The 23,908-nt window shown below is 49.8% G+C and overlaps 2 protein-coding genes across 8 annotated transcripts in view; both read right to left on the bottom strand.

The window, feature by feature from the left end:
* Col20a1 (collagen type XX alpha 1 chain) overlaps positions 1-7,763 on the bottom strand; it is a 39,775-nt gene extending 32,012 nt beyond the window's left edge. Inside the window, exons 1-2 of the mRNA XM_076930388.1 lie at positions 3,912-7,763; positions 1,346-1,456 (exon numbers count right to left, since the gene is read on the bottom strand). Coding sequence (XP_076786503.1) covers positions 1,346-1,456; positions 3,912-3,990 — 190 coding nt within the window. The 5' untranslated portion in view covers positions 3,991-7,763. The remainder of the gene's footprint in view (positions 1-1,345; positions 1,457-3,911) is intronic.
* Positions 7,764-7,908: 145 nt separating this feature from the next.
* Arfgap1 (ARF GTPase activating protein 1) lies at positions 7,909-22,661 on the bottom strand. Of its 7 annotated transcripts, XM_034496655.2 has the most exons (15): positions 22,507-22,661; positions 22,027-22,228; positions 19,093-19,156; positions 18,553-18,662; positions 18,102-18,273; positions 17,548-17,648; positions 16,410-16,496; positions 15,825-15,921; positions 13,906-13,962; positions 12,937-12,969; positions 12,015-12,044; positions 11,181-11,237; positions 10,681-10,740; positions 9,925-10,001; positions 7,909-9,333 (listed from the first exon to the last, which is right to left on the bottom strand). In XM_034496655.2, exons 3-15 carry the CDS (start codon positions 19,150-19,152, stop codon positions 9,000-9,002), a joined length of 1,275 nt encoding a protein of 424 aa, XP_034352546.1. In that variant the 5' UTR covers positions 19,153-19,156; positions 22,027-22,228; positions 22,507-22,661; the 3' UTR covers positions 7,909-8,999. The 7 variants fall into 7 exon arrangements, with proteins under 7 accessions (XP_034352546.1, XP_034352548.1, XP_034352547.1 ...); XM_034496657.2 differs by lacking the exon at positions 10,681-10,740 and having other exon boundaries at positions 9,925-9,995; XM_034496656.2 differs by lacking the exon at positions 12,015-12,044.
* Between the last annotated feature and the right edge of the window lie 1,247 nt (positions 22,662-23,908).

The following is a 23,908-nucleotide window of genomic DNA, read 5'->3' as shown; positions in this document are numbered from 1 at the left end:
GCAGTGAGACTCTATCTCAATTTAAAAGAAGACGGAAAAGACAATGTTTAAAAAAGACAGAATGTCACACTGGCTAAAAAGAATGCTCTGGTCAATATCCCTCTAGAAGCCATTATACTGGTATTTTATAAGTTTTAGCTTTATGGATTCACTTTGCTATGTTCTTTTTATTTTTCTAATTTATTCTTTTTTCTATCATTTTCTTCTAGTCTATCTGAATTTGCTTTTCTGTTCTATATAGCAATATGGATGCTTAATTCTTAGGTTTTTGTTGTTGTTGTTCCTTTTTCAATACTGGGGCTCACTCATTCCAGGCCTTGCACATGCTGGACAAATGTTAGCACTGAGCCACATCCCCAACCCTACGTTTGTTTGTTTGTTTGTTTGTTTGTTTTTGAGCTTATGGAACTGAAGCTATTAATCGTCCTCTAAGCAACAGAAAAAATAAATGCAGCGTCTGTGTAGCTCAGGATGGTCTTGAACAGGGGATCCTCTTGCCCCAGTCTCTGAAGTATTAGACTATAGGTGTGACCTTGCCACAGCCAGCTTGTTATCAAGGCCCTGTCCCTGTAACTGGAGGGCTAACTGGGGTTGGGGCACTCTCCCTTCTCACATGTTCACTGCCTGCAGGATCCCGGCCATTCTTGCCACCTTCTGTGTGTATTCACGGTGGGTACAGAATACAGAGGCCTCTCCAACTGCATCTGCTCCATGTGATTGAGGAAAGGAACTCAGAAATGATAGAAATAGCTCTGCCAAGGATGGTGCGAGAAGCAGCTGGCTGGAGCAGGCTCAGTGAATTCTACAGACGGTGTGAACTCAGTCCCACAACTTTATTCGAGTGGAAAGCCTTGGTCCTGAAGAAGATGGAAATGATATGCACTGTCTTTTATATCACAGTGTTAATGAGACAAAGGAGATTCCATCTTTAAAAGACATATGGGGGCGGGGGTGGGGAGTCCCAGTCTACACCTTCAGTATTTTTCTAAGATCTAAATTTGTGCTAAGGTTACATCCTGCTCTTGGCTCATCAACTATGTAGCTTTAAATTAGCCAACATGTAAGAATGTGAGACCTAGCTCTGATCACTCAGAACAAAGTACATGACTTCTGCAATTAGGAACAAAACCACACTGGGACCTCTGACTGGGTGTGCCCACTTACTTGCTTGCTTAAGCTTAGCCACACACCATTCTGCAGAAGTAAAACGTTGTGCTTTGTCAAAATCCAGAATAAAAACTCTGGATTGTGTGGTCATTTTCTTGAGACCATAGACCCATTTCTAACAGCCCTAATAGAGGAAAGAGGAGAGAAAGCCTAACAGGGAGACACAAGCTCTCCATACCTGCCATAGGTGCCACCTGCACCAAGTAGCCAAGGCCACTTCCCTCTGTCTCCCTCCACTTCATCTGCAGCTGGTCCTCAGGCAGTATTGCCAGCCTCAGACGGCTACTTACTGTAACAACAGGATTGGAAGTTGGGGTGTAAGACAGACTTACCAGTGACCAACTGACTACCTCCTGCAGCCAGAAGAAGGCTTTCCCTAAGAGGTATGGAGGGATATAGCCCCACCTAGGTGTCTTTAGAGTCTGTGGCCTCATGAAGATCCCACTTCCTTGTGATCTTCGATGACAAGGCCACACTGGTAGCTTCAGGAGGAAGGAGTCTAATTCCACAACTGCAAAGGAGGATCACATCAGCACCCAGAAAGGCCATGTCTGCCCTGTGATGACTGAAGGTGCAGAGATAAAGCCCAGGGCCTTGGCAGCTGCCTTGGGTCTCCTAGTCTCAAGGGGGATGTAGAAGCAGCTGTGCAGCCGCACATGCACGCGCACGTGCACGCGGACACACACACACATCGAAGCTGCCAAGGTCATGCTAGGTTGATGCATCCCTTGTGGGCAGATTGGATGTAGGACCTCAGCTGGAACTATGGTGATGGCACATGGTGTGTCTCTGTACACCTGGGTATAATGTGGGTGTGCGTGGGATGCATGACCAAGTTTTAGCTCTCAAACTAGGAATGGCAGTGTGATGGCTGGTACTGTTGGCTTCAGAGAATCTAAAATCACCTGGGATATCAGACTCTGAGGATGCCTGTGGGGGAGGATTATTTTGATTTTGTTAACTGACATTAACAATGTGGAGAGATACATTTTAATTGTAGATGGGGCAATTCCCTTGGCAGGGGCTATGAGAAACTGAGGTAGTGAGTCGAGCGCTAGTATTCATGACTTTTTGCTTTCTGGCGGCGGATTCAGTGTGACTGGCTGTACCTTGGCTTTCCTGCTATCACGGATTATACCTTGATCCACGAACTAAAATAATCCCTTTCCCCTTAAGTTGCTTTTGTCAGCATTATGCCACAGCAAAAGGAAAAGAAACAAAGACAGGGTAATCCTGTCATGAAGGAGGGGAAATCCATGGTCAATGGGGATGAGGGAGACCATAGGGCCTGTGCTGACCTCCCAGAAAGCTTCCGGACTCTGCTGCAGACAGCTATTTTTGGAAAATGGGGACAGAGGCCTCCTCTAGTCTCCTCACCATGTGCTGGGGCACAGAGAGACAGGCAAAGACTGAGGGTGCCTGGGATAGACACAATGACTCATTCAGAATGATCTCTTTCCGGATGGGCTTGGCTGCTCTCTGTGACCTACTGAAAGGCAGGAATGTGTCAGGATGAGGTGGGGGTTCTGACAGGCCAGCTGTGAGCATGGGTCCCCACTCTTGCCCATAAAGAGCCTTCTGTTTTTCTCCCTCAGTGTGTTAGGGGCTTTTAGAACTTCCATCTCAGAAACAGTACAGGCACATGCTCCCCTCCCTAACCTCAGCTGCACCTCTCAACTGGTCTCTGAGGCCACAGCCCAACCCAGCCATGCATGGGTAGCCTGTCATGCTGAGACTTGAGCTGGGGGAAGAGTATTTGTGGGTATTGCAGAATCACTCTAAGTTATTCATACAGCAAAGCCTTCCTTCTAATCAAAACCTCAGCCTACAAACCCTACCTTGGGGTTCCTCTGTCTGAACAAAGGGAGCTGCAAGACTTGGCCATGTGGCAGTCACCTCCCTGAATAAGAGGACATGCTGGGAAATAAAGTCTGTTGGGCTCCAGACAAACCTGAGTTGGAACCACCGACAGTGCCGTGGATAGTGTGGTAGGAAGAGATGTTTTTTAACTTGGATGAGAAACAGATTCAAACCAGTCAGGTGTCATGAGGAACACACATATTGTTCCTGAGAGCTAGATATGGCCATGAGTGTGAAGGCTATGGGAACACAGAAACATGCCTTCCCGGGACCCATCTGAGCCAGCAGCTCCACAGGAAGGAGTCTGCAACACAGACCATCCCCAAGTCCTGTGTGTATATATCCCTTGGAAATCAGTGAAATGCTAAGGGAGACTTTCCCAGGGGAAGCCTGGAATGGCCAAATAGGAAGGGATCAGATGGAAACTCTTGTCCCAAGACATGTACAGAGAAGAGAGATGCATCACCCTTCTAAGACAGTGTAGGAAGGCTTTTTCTTCTTGGGAGGGAGGAGGCAGGTGTATTGATTTCTATTAAGCCGTGCATGTAGTGTCTGAAACCACATTGAAATTTACAGAATAACTAAGCAAAGCATGGATACAGGACCAAATTTGGAGTATGCCAGTGATCTTGAAATAACCCAGACAAAAAAAGCCTCACTAAGCAAGGCTGAAAGGCCACAAGGTCAAAGGTCAAGGCTTAAGGCCACAAGGTCAAAAGTCAAAGCAAAAGCTGAGAGTGAGGCTTCTCTCTGCTCCACCAGCTTGCCTGTTGCTGCAACAGCTCTCAGGTTAGCATTTACTCTATGGGGAAATGCCTGTTATGGCAAGTCAGAGGCTTGTAGCAGAGTTCCTCCTGCAGGCAGTGGGGGCATTGCCTCCTTACCTTGTCCCTGCCCCAGTGCCAACGTGGTGCCCAAGAACATCCAGAGGCAGAAGCGGAGGTAGGAGCCTTGGAGGCCCATACTGAGCAGCCTGTGGGAGAAGAGGTCAAAGCCCTTCACCACTTATGGAACCGCCTGCCCCGTCCCTGACCAGAAAGCAAGTTCTCCATCCATTCCCACGGACCAGCAGGATGTCCCTACAGACATGTGTGATGCCCAAAGGCCTATGGCTTGTCATTATGAAGATGTTGATGAAGACTGAGGAGCTAAGACCAGCGCTGAAGCCATGCTGAGGCATCTCACTGAACAAAGGACCCTTAGCTGCACAACCTCCTAGTGTACTCCATGTACCCTCCTGCAGGGAGCCAATTGACCCCGAACAGGGTACAGTCCAGCACATCTGCCCATGCCCCTTCTGGTGTTCACAGCCACAATAGACACAGTGGGGATCACCAGAGTAACAAGACCTCAAGGCCCCAGCAGCCCCACAATCCCATGGTATCTGGGATTGGTTTGGATAAATTCCTACCACCAAAGTCATCACATTCAGTGGTTTGCCCTCAAGCGAAAGGGACATGTGAGACCAAATTATGATTAGAACAGAAGCAGGCGCAGTAGGGATGAAAGAATTGGGGAACCCCTGGGACCTCTCAGAAGTTAGGAGACAAGGCTTGAAAGAGAGGCCAATGAGGTAGAGTCCACTACCTAGGGGTGGCATTTTGGAGGAGGGAGCACAAGCATGACCCAGTCTGGAATTTGTGAGCCTGAGGAACCCAGATCTCCACTCCACTGTACAAAGCACCTAATTTCCTGTATACCTAAGGTTACCCTCTGCAGAGATGGCAGCTCTGTGAGCAGAACCCATACCAGTAGGAAGGCTGCAGGCTGATACAACCTAGAACAGCAGTTGACCTGTGAGTTGTGATCCCTTTGTGTCAGGGGTGGCATCTAGTGACCTTTTCACAGAGATCACCCAAGATCATTGGAAAACACAGATATTTACATTATAACAGTAGCAAAGTTATGAAGTAGCAACAAAATAATTTCATAATTGAGGGTCACCACAACATGAACTTTTTAAAGGGCCACAGCACTAGAAAAATTGAGGACCACTGCTCTACCGTGTATATATGCATCCATCCAGAGAATTTGAACTAAGGTGTCAGTGCTATGGGCCACTGCCCCATCTGCCTACAAAGTGCCACAGAAATACCCTGCCTTCTTAGACTCGTTCTGAGGCCAGACCCCCCCCCCCACCTCATGGCCAAGGTGGTCACAGCTGATGATCATAAGCTCTCCTCTGCTGTCGACCAGCCCTTTTTATCTTCGGTTCCAAGTGTCATCTGAAACCCTCATAGGATGCGGAAAGAATGCTCAGGTCTCCAGGTTGCACTCGGTCCCTTGTTATGGGGCCTTAGTACTTTCCCCAATCTTTCCCCAGTGGATTCGCTGGCAGCCCCCTTATGCACCTGACCCCAGGAACATAAACGAGTCACTAACCTCCTGCTCCAAGGATAGCGTCCCTCACTTTCCAATGCCTCTTGGTCTTGCTGTGACAAGGCTGGAGCTTAGAAAAGGCTTCCTTCCCTGATGTCACCACTAGGCCCGCCCTTAAGTCTTACCCCCTCCCTCCCATCTGCTGCTGCTTGGGGCTTGTTTGCAATGAGATGGTGGTCCCAGCACAAAGGACCCATTTCACAGTGTAATGGGAATCCCACCAGGGGTAGTGGAGGACTGTCTGTCCCACAGAGGTCCCAGAAGCTTCTTGAGAATAAAGGCCAGTGTGTGTGTAGTCCTGGGTGCTGGGCATTAGGAGTCTGACCAGTCTATTTGGGGGAAGGATCATTTAGACTACAAATCACTAGGGGCTGGGGTTTGCAACCTCTATTCCTCCTCTTCTTGTCTGCCCTAGAACTAGGAGCAGGCCCATGCCCACACTGCTGACACCTTCCTGAGCCGCTCCAGTCTGCCTAGGGTAGGAAAGCCCTGCTCTCAATGAATCACTCCTGATCTACCCTGAAACCCCCCATGGTCTCACCCTGTAACTCTTGGCAAGGTGACCCAGTAGACCAGACCAGGGATAAAAGGCCCTACTCCTACCTGAAGGCATGGCTCAAGACCCAGCCACTCTAGGGTTCCCATGGGTCCAGTGCAGCCTCTGTTTGGTGTTTAACTACATGTGGGTTCCAACCCACAATGTGGGACCGAGGGTCACAGTCCCTGTAGACCCTCCCATGGTCAGATAAAGGTTGCCCTGGTAATCTCTGGGTACATGCATCTGTGGCTGTAGCTCACAGAAACCTTGAAATACCTGTGTGCATACACACACAGCTCAGCACTCCTCTGTGATTCTCGGGTGCACAATCCTGTACTTTCTGCCTCCTGTTGCCTAGAAATGCCCTGGCAGCCCTTGTGCCAGCCCAGTGGTCCTGCTTTCCCGGTACCTAGCAATGGCATGTGTACATCCATCCCCATGCTCAGAGATCCATGCTATAACCCCTGCAAAATAAACCAGAAGGGAGTGCCCTGGCGCCTGCTCACCTTCCTCCTGGACCACAGCCTGACACAGTGGGCACTAACATGGGAGTAGCAGTACAAGTGAGCAAGTGTGATGCCACGGAATTAGACACTCAGAACACTGTCTTAATGGTTTCAAAGGAGCAGGGCTGACCCAAAGTTCCCCCTGGTCTGGCCGTTTGGGGCAGGAAATCCGGAGCGAGGCCCAGATCAATTTCAACCAAACAAGTACTAACTCCACCCAGGACACTTGGTGAGAGTAATGTGGGCATGGGCCTGCTCCTAGTAAACCCTGCCATTGCTAGGTACAGAGGATGCAGGACCACTGGGCTGGTACAAGGGCTCCCAGAGCATTTCCAGGCAGCATGAAGTATCAGAACTCTTTGGCCCTTTAGTGCCGCTCACAGACAAACCCCTCTGCAGGCCACATGCAGGAGGCTGTATGCTTTCCCACTGGACATCTCTGGGCCAAAGCCAGGATAGAAGACGGAGGCCAAGCCATGACTTGCCCTCAGGATGTGAAGTCTCTGGAGACAAGCCTACCACCCAGACCACTAACATGGGCCAGGAAAGGCTGTTCAACCAAGCTGCAAGACAAGAGCCAGTCCAAAATACCAGTATCTTTTCCTTTCCCACCTTCCTAGCTACCTGACTAACCGTTGCCAGCCAGGGTTGATCAGCCTCTTGCCAGGTCACCTAGGCCCAGACTGTATGACTTACAACCAGGTCTCCCTGAAGCCCAAGCAGTACCTGCCATGTGTTTGTTTACAGATACCCGAGAGGGGCTTTCCAGGGTTTGTTTTTATAGAACAGACTGACAAGTTCCCTACATACAGGCTGCAAGCAGCAGCGAAAGGCCCCACATAGTCCTCGCCCTAGGCTTCACTCACCCAGTCCTTTGAGGGAATGTTATGTTAAACAGGCCTCAAAACGTGCAGTCCCTGATTTACTCAACATAGTGCCAGCCAGAAGCCTATATGTAGCTAGGGCCATCTGCCACTCCCAAGTGACCTGAGGGAGGCAGCTTCCTAGACCAGAACCAATAGATTTCATTCCCCTTATGTCAACTTATGTCCACCAAATCAAGGACTCCTTCATTCTGAAGATGTACCAGTTTCAGTGAGGGCCCTTCCTCCATGTTCAGACTTCCTTGACTTTCGACTGTGTGCTGCTCAACCCCATGGCTTCTCACCTCAGGTCTCTGACTTCTGATCTCAACTACCTGTGGTCAATCTGTCAGATGCAAGCCCTGGGTATCTCCCTTGCTTCCGTAGCTCCGAGATGTCCTACTGGATGACTACTGAGTGATTTCATGTCCACTTGAGAACAAAGCAACCCTGGAAGGCTCCCCAAACTTAAGCCCTAACAGCTCGGCAGAAAACCATGAACCCCCATGGTGGGGCAAGCACTGGAACCTCAGAGCCCAGACAGCTCAACACTAGAAAGCAGGAGCAAACATGACAGACACACAACCACAGAACGTCAGGTCATGCACTGCTGGTCAAACTGAGGGTCAGACAGGAGTGGGTTTAAGGAGACAGAGACCCAGCTGGTCTCTCCAGCCACAACACACAGCAGTCACGGAATTCTGGGAGGGAATGGCTGTCACACCAACCACTGATAGCACATAGGTCTCAACTGCAGTGTTCCACAAAGTCCACAGGGTGGGAAGTGGGGTCATCTGGAAGGACAGCTGCATGCTGAGGGAGACATGACCAAGTGTCTCTGAGCAGCCTGAGCAGGCTGGGAGAAGGCCTAGGCTGTCAGACACAATACATGGCAAATACTAACAGGCGCTCTGCCAGGATAGAGGGTCCCCATTAAGACTCCTGACCCTGGCAGTGGCAGTCTACCCCTCAGCCCACCCTCCATGCTCAGGCTCCCTTGTACCAGGTGGAAGCCGCAGATACACTAAAAATGCTCCCAGCCCCTTTCCTCTCCTCTGCTCATGACTGAGCTGTCCAGGGCTGGCCAAGTTCAAATCAGGTGTCCAAGGAGGGCCAGAGCCCAGTCTGCTTTGAGTGCCATCTGTGGAGTTTGTCCCATTTAACTGAGGGCTGGACAGGCTGATGCAGGAAAGGCAGAGGGTCACAAAGTGCTATTCACAGCACAGGCCACAGGCTGTGGACTTAGGTGAGGGTGTCGGTGGCAGTGTGAGCTCCAGTATTGCTTTTGTCATTTCAATTCCAGCTTTAAGGCTCCAGGCACTTTCTTCAAGAAGAAAGAACTAGCAGACCTTTCAAGTTTAAAAAGACATTTCAACGAAAGCAGATGTTTGGCTTGGCTGACATTGCACAGGGCTCCAGTCCCAGGCTGTGCTAGGCTGCAGAGACAGTGCCTGGGTCCCAAGGACCCAGAGTCCAGGAAGGCTGTTCAGAGGACCCAAGAGGCAGGTGAATGACATGTCCCCTGAGGTCTAGGAGAAAGCCACCCCACACCAGGCAGGCAGCACCAACTCAAGTCCTGCCTGAGCCATTGTCTTCACACTGAGGTCAAATGAAGGAGGAACAAGAAGGGTAAAGTGCAAACACAGAGGTCTCCCAGCAGGGCTGGGCTAGGGTGCAGCAAGGCTCCTACCAGTTCTGGTTGTCCCAGCCCTCATCAGCCGTGGATGGGGCTGCCTTCTTGGTGGCCTTGGCCCTGCCCTCCCCACTGGCCCCCTCCCAGCTCTCCCAGCCATCGCTATTGCTGTTCTTGTTGTTGGATGCGGAACCTGAGCCCCAAACGTCCCAGCTGTCCGAGCTCCTCCTCCCGGTCGAGGCATCTGCGCAGGTCCAGCTGTCACTGCTTGGGGACTTGGCCTTGGGGGGCTCAGCACTCCCGAAGGTCTCCCAGAAGCTCTGGTCTATGTTGCTATTCTGAGAGTTGTCTCCGCTGCTGTTCTGGTAGCTGTGGCCCTCTAAAGGTCTATTACAAAGAGGGACAAAATCTCAATAGTTGTCATAGAAAGACACTTGTGCTGTCTGTATTTCTCAAGCTGCCCAATCTGCTCAAGTCTCAGGGGCTCTCTAGAACAAGACCCATTCATTGCTTCACAAGCCCAGCCTACATTTGACTAAGGTGTGGCCAATGCCTGTAACAGCACTATGCTCTCTTCCTGGCTAGGAAAAGGCTGCTGTCTTTCCAAGAGCTTCCTAGACACGCTTGTAGACACCCTTGAGTACCCCACCACATGAGGGACCTTCCTCTTTGAGAGAGTGACTTGGCCTTGGTAAGGCTCCAACCTGGTACTGAGGACACGGAACTTCAGGAAAGGATTGTCCCTTGCTACCTCATTCCCATCCATCAAACTGCAGGGTGTTTACTGGGGTGCTGGGAAAGATGATGCAGGCTTCTGCCCATGATCCAGGGGCCTGGTGGTGGGAGTGAGACGGCAGTCACTGTGCCTCTAGTAAAGGACTGTATGTCCCGCACTGGAAAGAGGGTAATGGGCCAGGCCACCAGCTCTCTCTTAGGGAGCCCAAGGGACCCAGGGCCTGGGGTGAGGACATGGACTACCTGTCTGAAGTGTCTTCGGCTTTCCCAGAAAAGAAAGTAGTGACATCACGCCATCCCTTACTGCCAACTCCCTGGACCTGGAAGGAGACAGAAAACCAGGTTGGGACCCCACTCTACACAGCACCTCTGGCTCTAAAACATCAATAAAAATGAATGCTGCCCTGCTAAGACAAAATTTGGAGGAGTGTCACATACAGATACAAACACACTTGTGCACAGTAACACAGCAGCAGCGCTAAAGAACAGTAGCTGGTGTCTGTTTAGTTTGCCATAAGCATCTCTCTGCCTTCTCTGCAGAAGAGGTTTCTGTGATGGTTGGGACAATGCCACATACATAGTGAAAGGCATGCATGGCCTTCCTGATGTCACAGCACCTGAGACATGTTCAGAGCTGCGGCCACTACAGGCCTTGTCTTTACTACAATGCAATGAAAGCCATAGAGACACCCTCTATTGCAGTTGTGTTGTAAAACCTGATGACCCCACCCCCACCCCCACCCCGCCCTGAGGTCACAGGACCAGCAACAGCTGACAATGGCACTTACCAAGGGACAGGCCAATGGCAGCAAGACAGAGAAGAAACACAGATTAGTGGCTGGCAAGTCCCCAACAACCAAGCTGTTTCCATATTCCTCAAGCCCTCAGAAACCAGAGGGCAGTGGCCACTGCCTCAGCTGGCCCGAGACCCTGTGGGGCTCTGTGCCTGGAATATGGAGACTGGCTTGGGCTGTGCTGCAGTCAGCAGGGTAGCCCTACCTTGGATGCCAACTGAGAGACCCCACTGGACACATCATCAAAAATCCTTCCCTCCTTCACCTGTGCGATTTAAAGGGCATCGTTAGGAAGACTGAAAGGCCAGAGTGCACAAAGACCTGTCATATTAAGCTCCACAAGTTCTACCAGGAGCCCATCTGGCTTCAGCTCCATAAAACCTCATTAAACCAAGACTCTGCCCTCCAGAGAAGGCAACTGCTGCCCGGACTCCTGCTGCAAGGAAGGGTGGGGACTACTGACTCCTCCCAAGACTGATACCCTTCTGCAGATAATCAGTAGTGGCCTGTGGCCTGGTCACTGAAGTAAAACAGAAAGAAGACAAGGACACCCTTGGGATGTCTTTGGGAACTGACCAGGAAGGCCATCTGGACCACAGAAAATTAGAGGCAAGACGTTGCTGATCCCCAACATACCCATTTCCCAGATAAGTAAAGAGCCTCAGTGAGACACACAAGCACCTTAATTTTTGGTGCCACCCATACCTTCTCCTGTGCGGGCTTGAGAACATTCTCATTCAGGCTGTGGCCCAACTCTGAAGCCTGTGGGAGGAGATGCTGTGTGAGCTCTGCAGACAGCAACATTAGTTGCTGGTCAGTAAGCACAGGACAGCACAAGCTTTGCCGACAGAAAGAGAGGCAGTGGGATGTGGATCCATGTGGGAAGCACTGTCACAGAAGTGACACCAGAATGGAGGAGTCAAGGTTTCATGAGGGGAGCTCCTCACAATGCTGGAAGTAGCTCTGGCTCTGCTCCACAGATCAGGAGGATGGACACTGATCTAACTCAGGCAACTCTTCATCCGTTTCCTCAAGTAGGCACTGAATCTTACATGGGGCAAAGTGTGCATGGGAGGCTGGTGGATGGATGCAGAAAAGGTTGGGGAAGAGAAGTCGAGAAGGGGCACAGCCTCTCCTGGTGCCATCATGTTAAGGGCCAAGAAACTTTGAGCCAACCTCGGAATGTGACTTGCCTGGACCTTCATCTCAAGGCAAGACCCGATGGAAGGCTTGAAGGGAGATAATTCATTAACATAGGCAGGCTCCTTTCCAGCAGGGTATAATGGTTTGGGATAATTAAGCCATGAAATGAAAACTGAACTAAGCAGTCTCTGTCTCCAGAGCTCATGGAGCCGACGACCCTGCCCAGGAAACACCCGGGCTGTGGATCTTGGGAAAGATGAGCTTCCAGCACCAGCAGGCCAAGAAGGTGTGAGTGCAGCACACAGGTGACCCAAGCAGAAAGGGAGATACAGCCAGGAGCAATAAGCATGCTCAACAGACACAGGGCAGCATGCACCAGCATAAACAGGATTTTACCGGCTCTGACTGCTGCTTGTAACCCCAAAACTTGACCCAGTAGGCACGATGGCAGAGAAAGAGCAGGTGTGGGAGTCGCATTAGCAATGCCCAGAAGTGGCAGAGACACACCCCTAACCTTAGCCCTTTCTTTTTCTTTTTTCAATAAAAAGGGTCTTATGATGCAGTCCTTGAATAATCCCCAGCTGCCTGGTGGCTGGGATTGCAGTTGTGTTACCACACCCAGCTTGGACTACTTTTTTTACCTGCAGCAGGCCCATGCCAGTCTGTTCTGGGCCCTGGCATGGTTCTTTCCCTGCTCCATACTCATCACACTCATCCACACCCCATGATACACCTGAGGAGCGTGATCCAAACTCAGAAGCTCTGAGACAAAGCCAGGAAGACTTCTCCTAGGTGGGATACGAGAGATGCAGGGCTGGAGAGGCCCCGAGAGGGAGACATGTACGGGAACAGAGTGCTGCAGGCCGCAAGGACCTAAAGTCCTTCCCACCTCACCATGGAGACCAGAGCGCTAAGCATGGCAACTATTATACTCAGCCTGGAAAAAAATAAACTGCCAAGCCCTAGACTGTAAGTGCCAGCCACACAAGTCAGGCTGCCAAGTGAGGATGTGGTGACACCTGTCCAGGGGAAGAGCCTGAGGCTGAGAGCCACGGCCCAGGGTACTTCCAGACACTGCACACAAGACTAACGCTGCTGGGTTTGCTTTTTGTTTTTGTTTGCTTTTCCTTCCTTTCTTTTTGATTTTTCAAAACAGGGTTTCTCTGTGCAACCCCGACTGTCCTAGAACCAGCTCTGTAGACCAAGCTAACCTTGAACTCAGAGATCTGCCTGCCTCTGCCTCCTGGGTGCTGGGATCAACGGTGTTGCACTATCACCACCCAGCAAGACTAAGAGATTAGAAGCTTCTCCTTTTTACCTTTTGACTTGCTTGAGATCCAAATTTTGTAGCCTAAAAGGAAAGCAAAAGCAGCACTTTGAAGTCAATGTCTTGACCCTGACCATAGGCTTTACCTACATGGGGCCCAGGTGGAGTTAGTTCCAGAACTCCTGGCAAGCACCCAGAAGTCAGCATCAACCTGACGGCAGGTCTAAGGGACTAGGTTGCTGCAGGTAGGTCTGGCTTAGCAGACACTGTAACAAGCCCATAAACTGGTGGGAGTAGGACATGTTTGGGCACAACAGCCACTCCTGGTCAAACATGTGGACATCATAGTGCCCAGCTTATGAAAAGTAGGCCTGTCTACAGATGCCCAAGCTGGAAGGTATTAGATCTCCCCTAACACCAGCTTTATTAGACATGAGGAAAAACACCTTGTCAACAGCCAGTAACTGCTGCACAGCAAATGGACAGGGAGGGTAGATACAAGGCTTCCAGCTTGTTCGGATGGCTCTGGGCACTGCTGGTCTGAGTCCTCTGGACCAGTGTACAAACTTCCACTTCATACCATGGTTACACAGCCCAGCCCCAGGCTCAAAGCCTATACACCTCCTGGCTTCTTCTATCAGTGACTGCCAGGTCATCCATTGCCAGAGGCAGACATGCTCCCCATGCAGCATTGTCTATCTCAACTAGCACTTGCATGTTCTCCTCTCATTCTAAGTAAAGGTGGGCAAGAGGAACTAGACTATTTCCAGACTACTCTGAAGACCCAAAGACAGAAATTCCAGCAAGGGTACTCATCAGCTATTCACCCACATGAAATGTAAGTCAGCCTCTGCAAGCAGTTTGTCCCTGACACAAAAAGAAACACCTTCTGCTACAGTAAGGGTTCCTGGGCCATCCTGCAGTGGACAAGGCCCATGCTTATCTGCCTGAAGGACCCCAGGACCCTTCTCCCAGAGCCACAGGCCTGGAGTGGACAAAATCCATCTCACAGTTACTTACACCCTCCTTTGCTGCAGACGCAAACTTGCTTGCCCCAATGGTAAAACTGCTCCAGCCCTGAAAAAACAACAGGAAATGATGAGACTTTTCTAGAGCCTGTATGCCAGTCTTGACACTTTAGCACAGGAAGGCTCCAAAGAAGGCACCTCAAATACCTCCACAGCTCTTGTGGACCAGCCAAAAGCAACCAAGTACCACAGTATCCACACTCCCCTTGCCAGCTGCAGCACACAGCACAGTCCTTCCCAAGGGGAAGAACTCAAACACTAACAACCACAGCACAGGATGGCTACCAGGCCTCTTGGGCAGTCCCAAAAGGGAGTTAGCTCAGCTTGTACTCATGTCTGTCCTTCCTCCTTCTTGCCTCCCAGAGGAACAGAAGAGGTGAGCAGAGGCTACAGAGCTTCCTCTAGGTTCAGCTGTCTCCTCACCAATATTTTCCAACGTAAACTAAAGCTACTTCAATACAGAAACATCTCATTTAAACCAAAGCTGGCCTTTTCCCTTACTCCTCAATATAGTGTAGACGAACCACTACACTTTAGGACATCTATATTCAAGGATCTTCCTTTTAAAAAGGTTATCAGCAGAAGACAGGGAATACAGATGCCAAATGATGATACTGGGCTTGACATAAAACTCTACAGGGCCTGACATGGCATAGCATGCCTTTAATTCCCACACTTGGGAGGCAGAGGCAGATTAATCTCTGAGTTTGAGGACAGTCTGGTCTACAAAATAAATTGTCAAAAAGCAAAAGAGAAAGAACTATATAACAGCAACAGGACTTACGACAACATCCTGCTTTTCTGCCCTAAAGACAACCCATGTGAAGGCAGGAGAGTGACCATGGCTGCCATGGTCCTACTGCAGTGACATTCCTCAGGGACAAAGAAGGCAGGTGTAAGCAAATCTCTAGTTTTTCAGGTAAGTTCTCACTGGTAACCCAGGCTGGCTTCAGGCTCTTCCACCCGTGTGTCTGGGCTGCAGTGAGCATGTACAGCAGCAAAGCAGATGCTCACACTCTTCCCCTTTCACAGTGTCTATTCCTTATGCCCCACTTAGTTATACTTATTTTGAAGATCTGGTATCGTCGGTATAAAAAGCCTTCTTTTTTATTAGGTTTGTTGTTTTGTTTTTAGACATAAGTTTCTCTATGTAGCCCTGGCTGTCCTAGAACTTGTTCTGTAGACCAGGTTAGTCTTGAACTTAAGAGATCTCCATGCCTCCAACTCCTGAGTGCTGGGACTAACGGTGTGTCCCACAATCTCTTTCTTCTCACTTTCAGCATCCAGCCCACTTAGAGCAGCCCCTGCCAGTCCTCCAGGGTGTTTGCATTTATGATTACTACAGAATACAACACTGCAACGAACAAAAGTAGCTTAAACATTTGTTTCCTTGGAAAAGCAAGCCTAGGATGTCATACCTGAAATTCAGACCCGGAGCTTCCAAGTTGCTTTGAAAGCAAACAGATGCCCCCAAACCCAAGCAACACACCCCAGTAGAATGTAAAAAACCTTGGGCAGCCTCTGCTCGCTCTTTCTGAGTCAGTTTACCCAACACAGGCCAGAAGGCTGGGTCAGCCTTCTGCTGGACTCAGGATATACCCTGGAGATAAGAGGAAGACAAGCTCCATAGAAAACCTTTAGTTCTTTGAGGAAATCTACTTTGGTAAATTTCATATATGTGTTTTATGGACAGAGTAAGTGGCTGAATCCCTTTGGGATATGAATAAAAGGCCATTTTTTAAAAAGAAGATAAACAAGAAGAGGCCTTTAATCAGATCAAAAGATATGTGCCCCAGGACTACCCACACTGCCCATAAATGCCCATGAAGGGTCCTCCTTGTCTTGGCATTGGATAACCCACTTGGCTATGTCTGGGGCAGCAGGCACTCCGCAGGTCCTATGCCCTCTTACCGAGTACAGAGATGACATGGCGTTGTTGAGGAAGTCGTCTTCTCTCTTCTGAGGAGGCACTGTATTCCCAAACCCCACATAGCGATTCTCCTGAGCACTGAAGATAGACACAGACATCAGCCACAGCCACAGCCACAAACCTTGCCACTCCTCAACAGTGAGACCTTGGTCACTAGGAGAGATGTCCTTCCCTCTCATAGGACACCCTGTATTCTGGGCAATGGGCACAGGAGCTATACAAATACTTTCTACCACATGATCTGAGGTTGCACAGTAAGACCTGTAACCCCTGGTAAGTGGGGTTACTGAAAACATCAAGCCTCACTTACAGGCCAGATAAATTCCAGGAAGAAAATACATCATCTTTAATACTGGATTTTTCTCCACATTCAAAATATCCACTCAAACCTAGGCCATCTTGGGGCTTGCCCCAAGTGAACCCCAGATTACACATGCTGCAGATACATACAGAAGTAGGCCCAGCTTACCCTAAAGAGCCCAACCCAATGGAATAAACCCCTGAAGGGTGGCCTGTCAAAGATGTTCCCAACTGCCTTCTGCTATCCGTGGCTTGAGAGGCCTTACCCCTGATAGGAACCCAGGTCATCATTCAGCCAATCTTCAAAAGCCTTGTCCCCAGAAGCAGTTGCATTCTGTGGCTGGCCAGAGGGTCTGAAATAGAAGGTTAAAGGTCAATAAGGCCTCTACACACCAAACGAAACCACACAGTCTGTGACAAGGACCTTTCAAATCATATTTGGGGTCAAAGAGGTACCAGCTCTGACCCTTAAGCTCAGGCACAGCTAAAGTCTGGTGTATCGATCTAACAGCTGACAGTGAATTCCGGTGCTGCCAGGAAAGGAAAGGCAGTCAGGGTTCAGAATTGGGAAACACACTGGTGCTATGTCATCAGTGGTGCTATGACCTAGTTATGTTCTACAGGACCTGGAAGATGTGCTGTCTTCCCCTGTGCCTCACCCACTTATACCAGCATCCAAAGGGGACAGTCTACACAGTGGAACTTGGTGTGTATAACCGGGACCTGTGCCATCTTGGGGCCTATACTACAGTGTGGCCAACAACTCACAGAAGAGTAACTACATGAGGCAAAAAGCACAACCCACCGGCACTGTCCAGAGGGTTGTGTAATACACCTGTAAGAAGGAGGAACTCTTCTGGAGAATAGGACTGTTAGTATTCTGTCTAAACTCCACCCCCACAGTTACCTGGCAACAGCCAGGTAGGCCTGACCCACTGTAAAGGTGGCTGCTTGCCCCCTCCTCTCTCTCTTACTCTCTTACTCTTACCCTCTTGCCTCTGTCCCCTCCCCCTTCCCTTCCTCTCTCTGCACGTGGTCACGGCCTCTACTTCTCTTCCTCTCTCTTCTTATCCTTCCATCTTCTTCCCCCCACCTTTGCCCTATCTCCTGAATAAACTTCCCCCTCTCTTGGAACCGTACGGTCTGGAGTGGTCTGTTTGCTGCGGTCGGACGTCTGAGCTAGCAACTAACAAGGACAAGATGCTATTTCTTATTTGGGGTAAATTTTTACTACAAGTTTACATCGTTTCAAAAATGTTAAAAAGCTACTTTTCTCTCTGACCTCTGGGAATAGTTCACAACTGGAGCTGTTCCCACAGAGGAAATGAGGTTTCTATGGGGTTCCTAAGCTACCACTAACGTGAGGGTGAAGCTGAGGTCTGACCAGCAGGCCAGAGGAGCTACCGGTGGGCAGTGAACTGCAGTGTCTTGGGCTGAGGTGGGGTCCAGTTCTGTGCAGGCGATGACTCCAGAGACCATTCTTTACCTTCTGCCAAAGTAGCCACCTAACAGGATGAGACAGGACATGAGGAGATAGACCATGTACTCAACCTTATAAGCCAGCACCACCAAGCCACGAACCAGGGCTCCCATGACGATGAGAGCAAGTGTCAGTGAGCTGTGGCTCCAACTTCAGATGCACAAGGACTCACTTATCTGACCCCCCCCCCCCCCAATCTAAGGATGGCCAAATCCTCAGAGGGTCTGCAGCTAAGCCATCCTAAGGCACTATGGTCACTGTCCCTCTCCTCCTTGGATTGTAAGCCATTTCCTCTGGGCAGGAAGAGCCTGACACAGGGTTAGTAGGGGCCACTTGTCCTGGCCTGTTCTTGGCCTCCATAGATGTTAAAAAGGAGAAGAGAAACCTGCCTCCCAAAGCCACTGAAGCCCCATCTGGCCACTATCAGAGTGTGCTATGTGTTCAGCTCTCTGTGTGGAGCCGGCCAGGCTGCCCTTACCTTATCTCTAAAGAGCGCGGCAGCTCGGCTGCTGTACTTGTCCTGCAGTGACCAGCTAGGCTCATAGTCGTCCTGTGCCTCCAGGAACTCTCGGAACTTAGCATTCCCACCAGCCTTCATCTTCTCCAGCTCAATGTCCTTCCATTTGTCCATCGTGACAGAGCGCACGAAGCTAGAACCAAACATCTAATCTGATTACCAAGCACGAGGGGACCCAACTGGCCTTCAACCCAAGATCACATCCTGAGCTAGATACAGGTGCCTCCTGTATCAAGGCAAAACCAGAAGCAGCTTCATGGAGGCAAGCTGGATAGCAGCTGGTAACTGTGGCTAGTGTCAGTGGAGTGAGGACCTCTAATATCCTGTCAGACAGCACTTGGGCAGCAGGCCCCACAACACAGCAAGAAGGACAGATGCAGGATGTGCAGAGACCAAGTGGCAGGACACTGACCTGAGGTGCACCCCAAGCCCACGGTGTCTCCCAGAGCATTCCAGGCAGATCCAGATGCCATAAGTCACGCTGACCCACTGAGGATTGAATGCACCACACTCAAAGCAAACCTGCAAGGGGGGGGGGGGGGCACACCCAACTCACCAGGCAGCTCAGGGCACAGTTAAGACCCCAAAGACCCAACTGATGTCCCAAAAGGATGCAGAGAGGAGCAGGCCACATGTGCACAGACTAACTAAGGGCTAGTACCCACAGGCTTAATGAGGCTGCTCAGGTTGGTCAAAGGATGTGGGTTCGGACAGCACTGGAGGTGGCATGAAAATAAAGAACCTCTGATGAAAAATACATTCAGAAAGGAGACCAAGCATCCTCAAGCACAACCTGAGTGGCGTGACAGAAATCCCACTCCCCAAGCCACACTAGTGAGCACCAGGAACTACTAGCTGCTCCCCTGTGCCATGACCAGCCTCTCCCAGGAGGGACACAGCCACAGCTGCATGTGATATCAAGACACTCATCAACCCAAAGGTTCAAACTCACATTATTCTCATCCTGTGCCCGAACTTCCTTAAGAACTTTTCTGGTTCTTGGGCTGGCCATTGTGCTGCAAGGAGGAAAACAAACCTTTACAATGGGTTTCTCTGCAAGAAAGAAAATGAACCAGCAGTGTAGTGACATTATGTAATGTTTTCTTCCTAAGATCTGACAGTGGTGGCCTTGCACAGTACAGGAGCCATTTACCAAGGAGGCTCTTCTCGGTCAGGAGGGACACCTTAGGGACAACCAGCAGTCAAGTACTCAGGAACGCCACAAAATAGTTCAACCACTATGTACCACCAGGCAGAATAACTGATAAAAAGCTCTGTTATTTGGAGTAAAACGTACAAGGAGTAGCCTTATAAAACCCATGAAGATTGGCTGCTCAATCTGTTTCCCCTAAAAGAGTTGTACCCTGATGAAGGAGGGTTCTCTGAACTCTACACTTCTCTCCCAGCTCTCCAAGTTGGGGTAGGAAGTAGGAAGCCCTCAGGCTGCAGCAAGGAGCAAGGAAGTATCCCTGATAATGGTGTTAAGTGTTAAGACAGTCTGTAAATAGGTCTTCTATGAGGACATCTGGACAGATAAAAGTTAATGTAGACACAGGACACAGTAATAAACGCAGACCACCTGCCCAGGGCCATTGGTGAGGACTGGAATGAGGCTCGGCTAAAATGAAAATCTCATTTCCTTTACATGTCTCCTCCTCCTTCTTTTCGTGTATACCTATCCACCCACAAGTGTGTGTGTACACATGTGTGGAGAGCAGAGGAGGACACAGGTTGTCTTCTCTAGATTTCCAACCTATTCCCTTGGGATACTGAGGCTGGGGGCAAGCTCCACAGAACCTTCCTCTCTCCATCTTCCACAGTGGAGGTTACAGACATGTGCAGCCATGCCTGCTTTTATGTACCTACTAAGGATTTGCACTCAGATCTTCAAGCGTACACAGAAAGCGCTCTGACCTACAGAACTGTCTCCCTAGACCCTATTCATTTCTCTATATCAGCCAGTTTCAGCAATGTTTGACTTTTAACTGGTGGTCCATTTAATTCAGGACCAAGAAAATAAACCCAGAGGAGCGAACTGTGCCAACCATAAGGTTGGACATAAATTAATCCCAGTGGTACGGCACACACCAGCAGAGGGGACTAGATGCAGGACCTGGGCTTCCAGCCCACCAGTCAGGTGAGGTCTTTCATCCATCCCAATGGATCCATGCTGTTTCCTCTCATTCGTAGGGTGACACACATACAAACAACAGAGTAAGACTCTGTATGACAGAAGCTGCAGGTGTCCAGTGTTATCACCTTGCTACTTAACTTGCCGTTAGACTGAAAGTGACCATTCTTTCTACTCATGAGATAGGCAGAGCATTAATATGAGGTTTACATAAAAGTCAAAACACCTCTGTCCTGTACCCTGCATTCCATTTTAAGTTGAAGTTTGCAGAAATACGGTGTTCAGTAAAGGATCTTGATTCTCAACCCACCAATCCTCCTACATCTTAAACACTATGTTTTAGCGTGACTCTCCCAGTCTGTCTGATGTTAGAAAATATTTGCTTTCTGTAGCTGTTTGAAACTAAGTCCTAGTTCATTCTACCTTCCTTTTACTGCATTAATCGTGTATTAGAGTGGCATCCTACAACTGTGAGCACAGAAATGCAGATTTCCACATGACTCATTCAGGAAGTGAGCACCCTAGGCATCTACTCATGCACACCCCCAGACAGCTCAGAGCATTTGGGGAGACACACAGCTAGAGCTGAGTTCCAAAGCTCTCTGCATTCTTCTCTAGCTGCTACATGAACGGTTGACACCAAGACCATCATGGCACATTTCTGTACTCAATCCCAGTGTCCAAAGCACCATGGCTGCTCTCAGAGGCTTACAACTACACACGGAGGCCAACAAAGGCAGGAAGTCAGCAGCACCGAAGGCAACTCTAGATCTCTGAGTAAAATCAAGCAGGACATTCTCAGCTATACGAATAAATATGCAAAGCACATCATCTGGGTCTCTCCACATAGCTTTGGCTGCCCTGGAACTCACTATGCAGATCAGGCTAGCCTCAAACTCACAGAGATCTGCCTACCTCTTGTCTCCCAAGTGCTGGGATTAAAGGTGGTGGAAAAAAAAAAAAAAAGCCTCAAGAATTCTTTCAAAAAAAAAAAAAATTCTTTCTTGGGTGGGCTCACAAGTGCATGCCTAGAAGCCTAAAAGGTGGGAACTGTCTATCTCCTTCCACCAAGTGAGTTCCAGGATCAAACTTGTGGCAAGCACCCCTACCTGGTAATCCATATCACCCACGCTTAAGAATTCTTAGTAGAATCAAACATGAAAAAAAATACTCTTCCTTCAAGCAGACATACCTAGTAAATAATGAAGCAAATAAGGATATTTTCAAACTTTATTAAGCTACATGTCACACTAGAGAACATTTGGTTCTTAAACTGGGACATGATGAACATCTAAGGTCAAAGGGGACATCTGGGGACGTAGCTTGGCCCTAAGACTACACAGTATGGGTGACCAAAAACCGTTCAGGGAACACAAAGAACCCATGTCTAAGTTATGCTTCCTCACTCTGAACAACAGATGATATCAGATCATCACCTTGTCCACGACCATAGTTATGGCTCCACGACCATAGTTATGGCTCCACGACCATAGTTATGGCTCCAATGCTGTAAACATTGCACGGCAGAAATACCAAGCCTGAAGCAGAGTATATTATTTCTGACTTGTGGGTGCCTTAAGAGGGCAAACACAGCATATTCTTCTATACCCAGGTACAAGTGAGAAAAAGTTTGGAAGCCTGATCCTGTGCAGTCTGTTGTTGGGTGGTTTTGCTTTTCCTCCTTCGGCAGAGGACTCACTTCAAAGGCTAAGATGGGAAAGAGTAAACAAGCTGAGGACAGGAAGCTTGGCTTACCGGCACCTCTGGACAGAATCTTCTTTCAAAGTGAAGGGCAGAGGCCCTTTCCCGGCCAAATGGGCAGTGCAGAACCAGTCTGCGTCCGAGAGTGCTCCGGACTAGAGAGCTGAGATCCGCGCAACCGCTAAGCTGACGAGCGGCAAGGCTCAGAGGCCCGGAGGCGGGGGCGGGGGGGTCTGGACGGCCGCACACTGGGATCCTGGAGTTTGGGGGTCCGAGAAACAAGAACGTCAAGGGTCGAAGGACTGGGGAACCCGGGGCCAGGAAGCTGGGGAATCGGAGGTAGGGGACGCGGGAGGAACCGGGGAGTAAGTCAGGGCTGAAGACCGGGGGCGTCGGACAGTCGTGGTATTGGGGGACCGGGGGCCTAGGGCCGCAGAATCGAGGATTACAGGGCCAGGAACGGGGTAATCTGAGAGCCAGAAAGGCAAGGAACTGAGGGTCCGCGGATGGCCGGTGTCCTGGCCGCAAACTCACCTGCTGCCCCAGAGGTCGGGTCCGGCCGAGGTGCCAAGCTGGACTAGGCGCTCAGATCCCCCCACCAGCCGCCAGCAGCTTCCGGCTACGTCGCGCTTTGCAAGGACTCATGGGAGGCCTCCGAGGCGGTACTTCCGCCTCTGTGCGCGAGCCCGAGGCGCGGCTTCTCTTCCGGTCTGGTTAGACCTTCGGCTGAGCGCCAGGTTTGCAGGGTCGCCTCAGCGTGAGCAGTGCGGCAGGGCATCGCAGATGTATCCGGGCACCCGCAGATCTGATGGATCCGAGCTGCGGTCGCTCCGGCCCGGATTCTAGGGAATGCACCGTCCCGACCAACCCCGGACGGAAGCAAGGCACTTACCGTGGCTTCTGTCAACTCGATGGTTTAAAAAGAGACTTGAGCCGGCTGTTCTGGGCAAATCAATGGAGTTAGTTGCCGGCGGTTTTTAGTTTTGTGTTCACTTTGGGCCTCTCTATGCCACTAATTTCTTCCTCATCAGCCTTTTGACCTTTTTGTTTGTTTGGTTGTTTTTTTTTAAGAGACCGGGTTTCTCCGTGTAGCCCTGTCTGTCCTAGAGCTCGCTCTGTGACCAGGCTGCCCTCGAACTCTGAGATCCTCCTACTCCTACCTCCCGGATGGATCTAAAGAGGTGCGCCATCGCCGCCCGGCTCATTTGACTTTCAAATTGGTCAGAAGTCAATGTTTTATTGAGGTCAAATCAAACCTACCTGCATCGAAACATACCATGAGACATTTTGTCAAATTCATTCGATTGTCACCTCAGGGACAATGGGTCCCTTTCTTCATCCACTGTTGAATTTTCTGCCACAGGTTTAGAGCTTTGCATGAATAGAGAAATAATAATAATAATAATGTAGCCTGAAATCACTTATCCACAGCCTGATTTTGTTGTTTGAGATAGACTTTTCACACTGCAGCCTAATTTAGCCTGGAACTCGCTTCAACCTCCTGAGTTCTGGAATTATAGACACCCACCTAGCTTCATAGCATGGCATTTCTGATTTTGTGAGAAAGGCTTTTATTATGTACACCAGGATGTTCCAGAACTCATACCTGCCCACTGCAGGCTAACATAGTGGGCAAATACAGAAGACAGGGATCTCACCAAGAACATAAGTGGCAAATGCCTTAATCTCAGCACTGGGGAGGCAGACAGATCTCTGACTTCCAGGCCAGCCTGGGCTATACAGAGAAATCCTGCCTCAACAAACAAGAACAAAATCTAAGCTAGCTATGATGGCTCAACCTTCCACCTCCTGTATACTTACACACACCATGTGCAGCCCAGGACATAAGAAAATGGTGGCTGGAACCTCTGGTAAGGATCCTGTGATTCCACTTTCATTATGAGAATATGTTAATGGCCTCACCACCATTACCACA

Source organism: Arvicanthis niloticus, chromosome 2, assembly GCF_011762505.2.
Source record: "Arvicanthis niloticus isolate mArvNil1 chromosome 2, mArvNil1.pat.X, whole genome shotgun sequence".
In the NCBI taxonomy this organism is placed as follows: domain Eukaryota; kingdom Metazoa; phylum Chordata; class Mammalia; order Rodentia; family Muridae; genus Arvicanthis; species Arvicanthis niloticus.
This window is presented reverse-complemented; position numbering and strand designations above follow the sequence as displayed.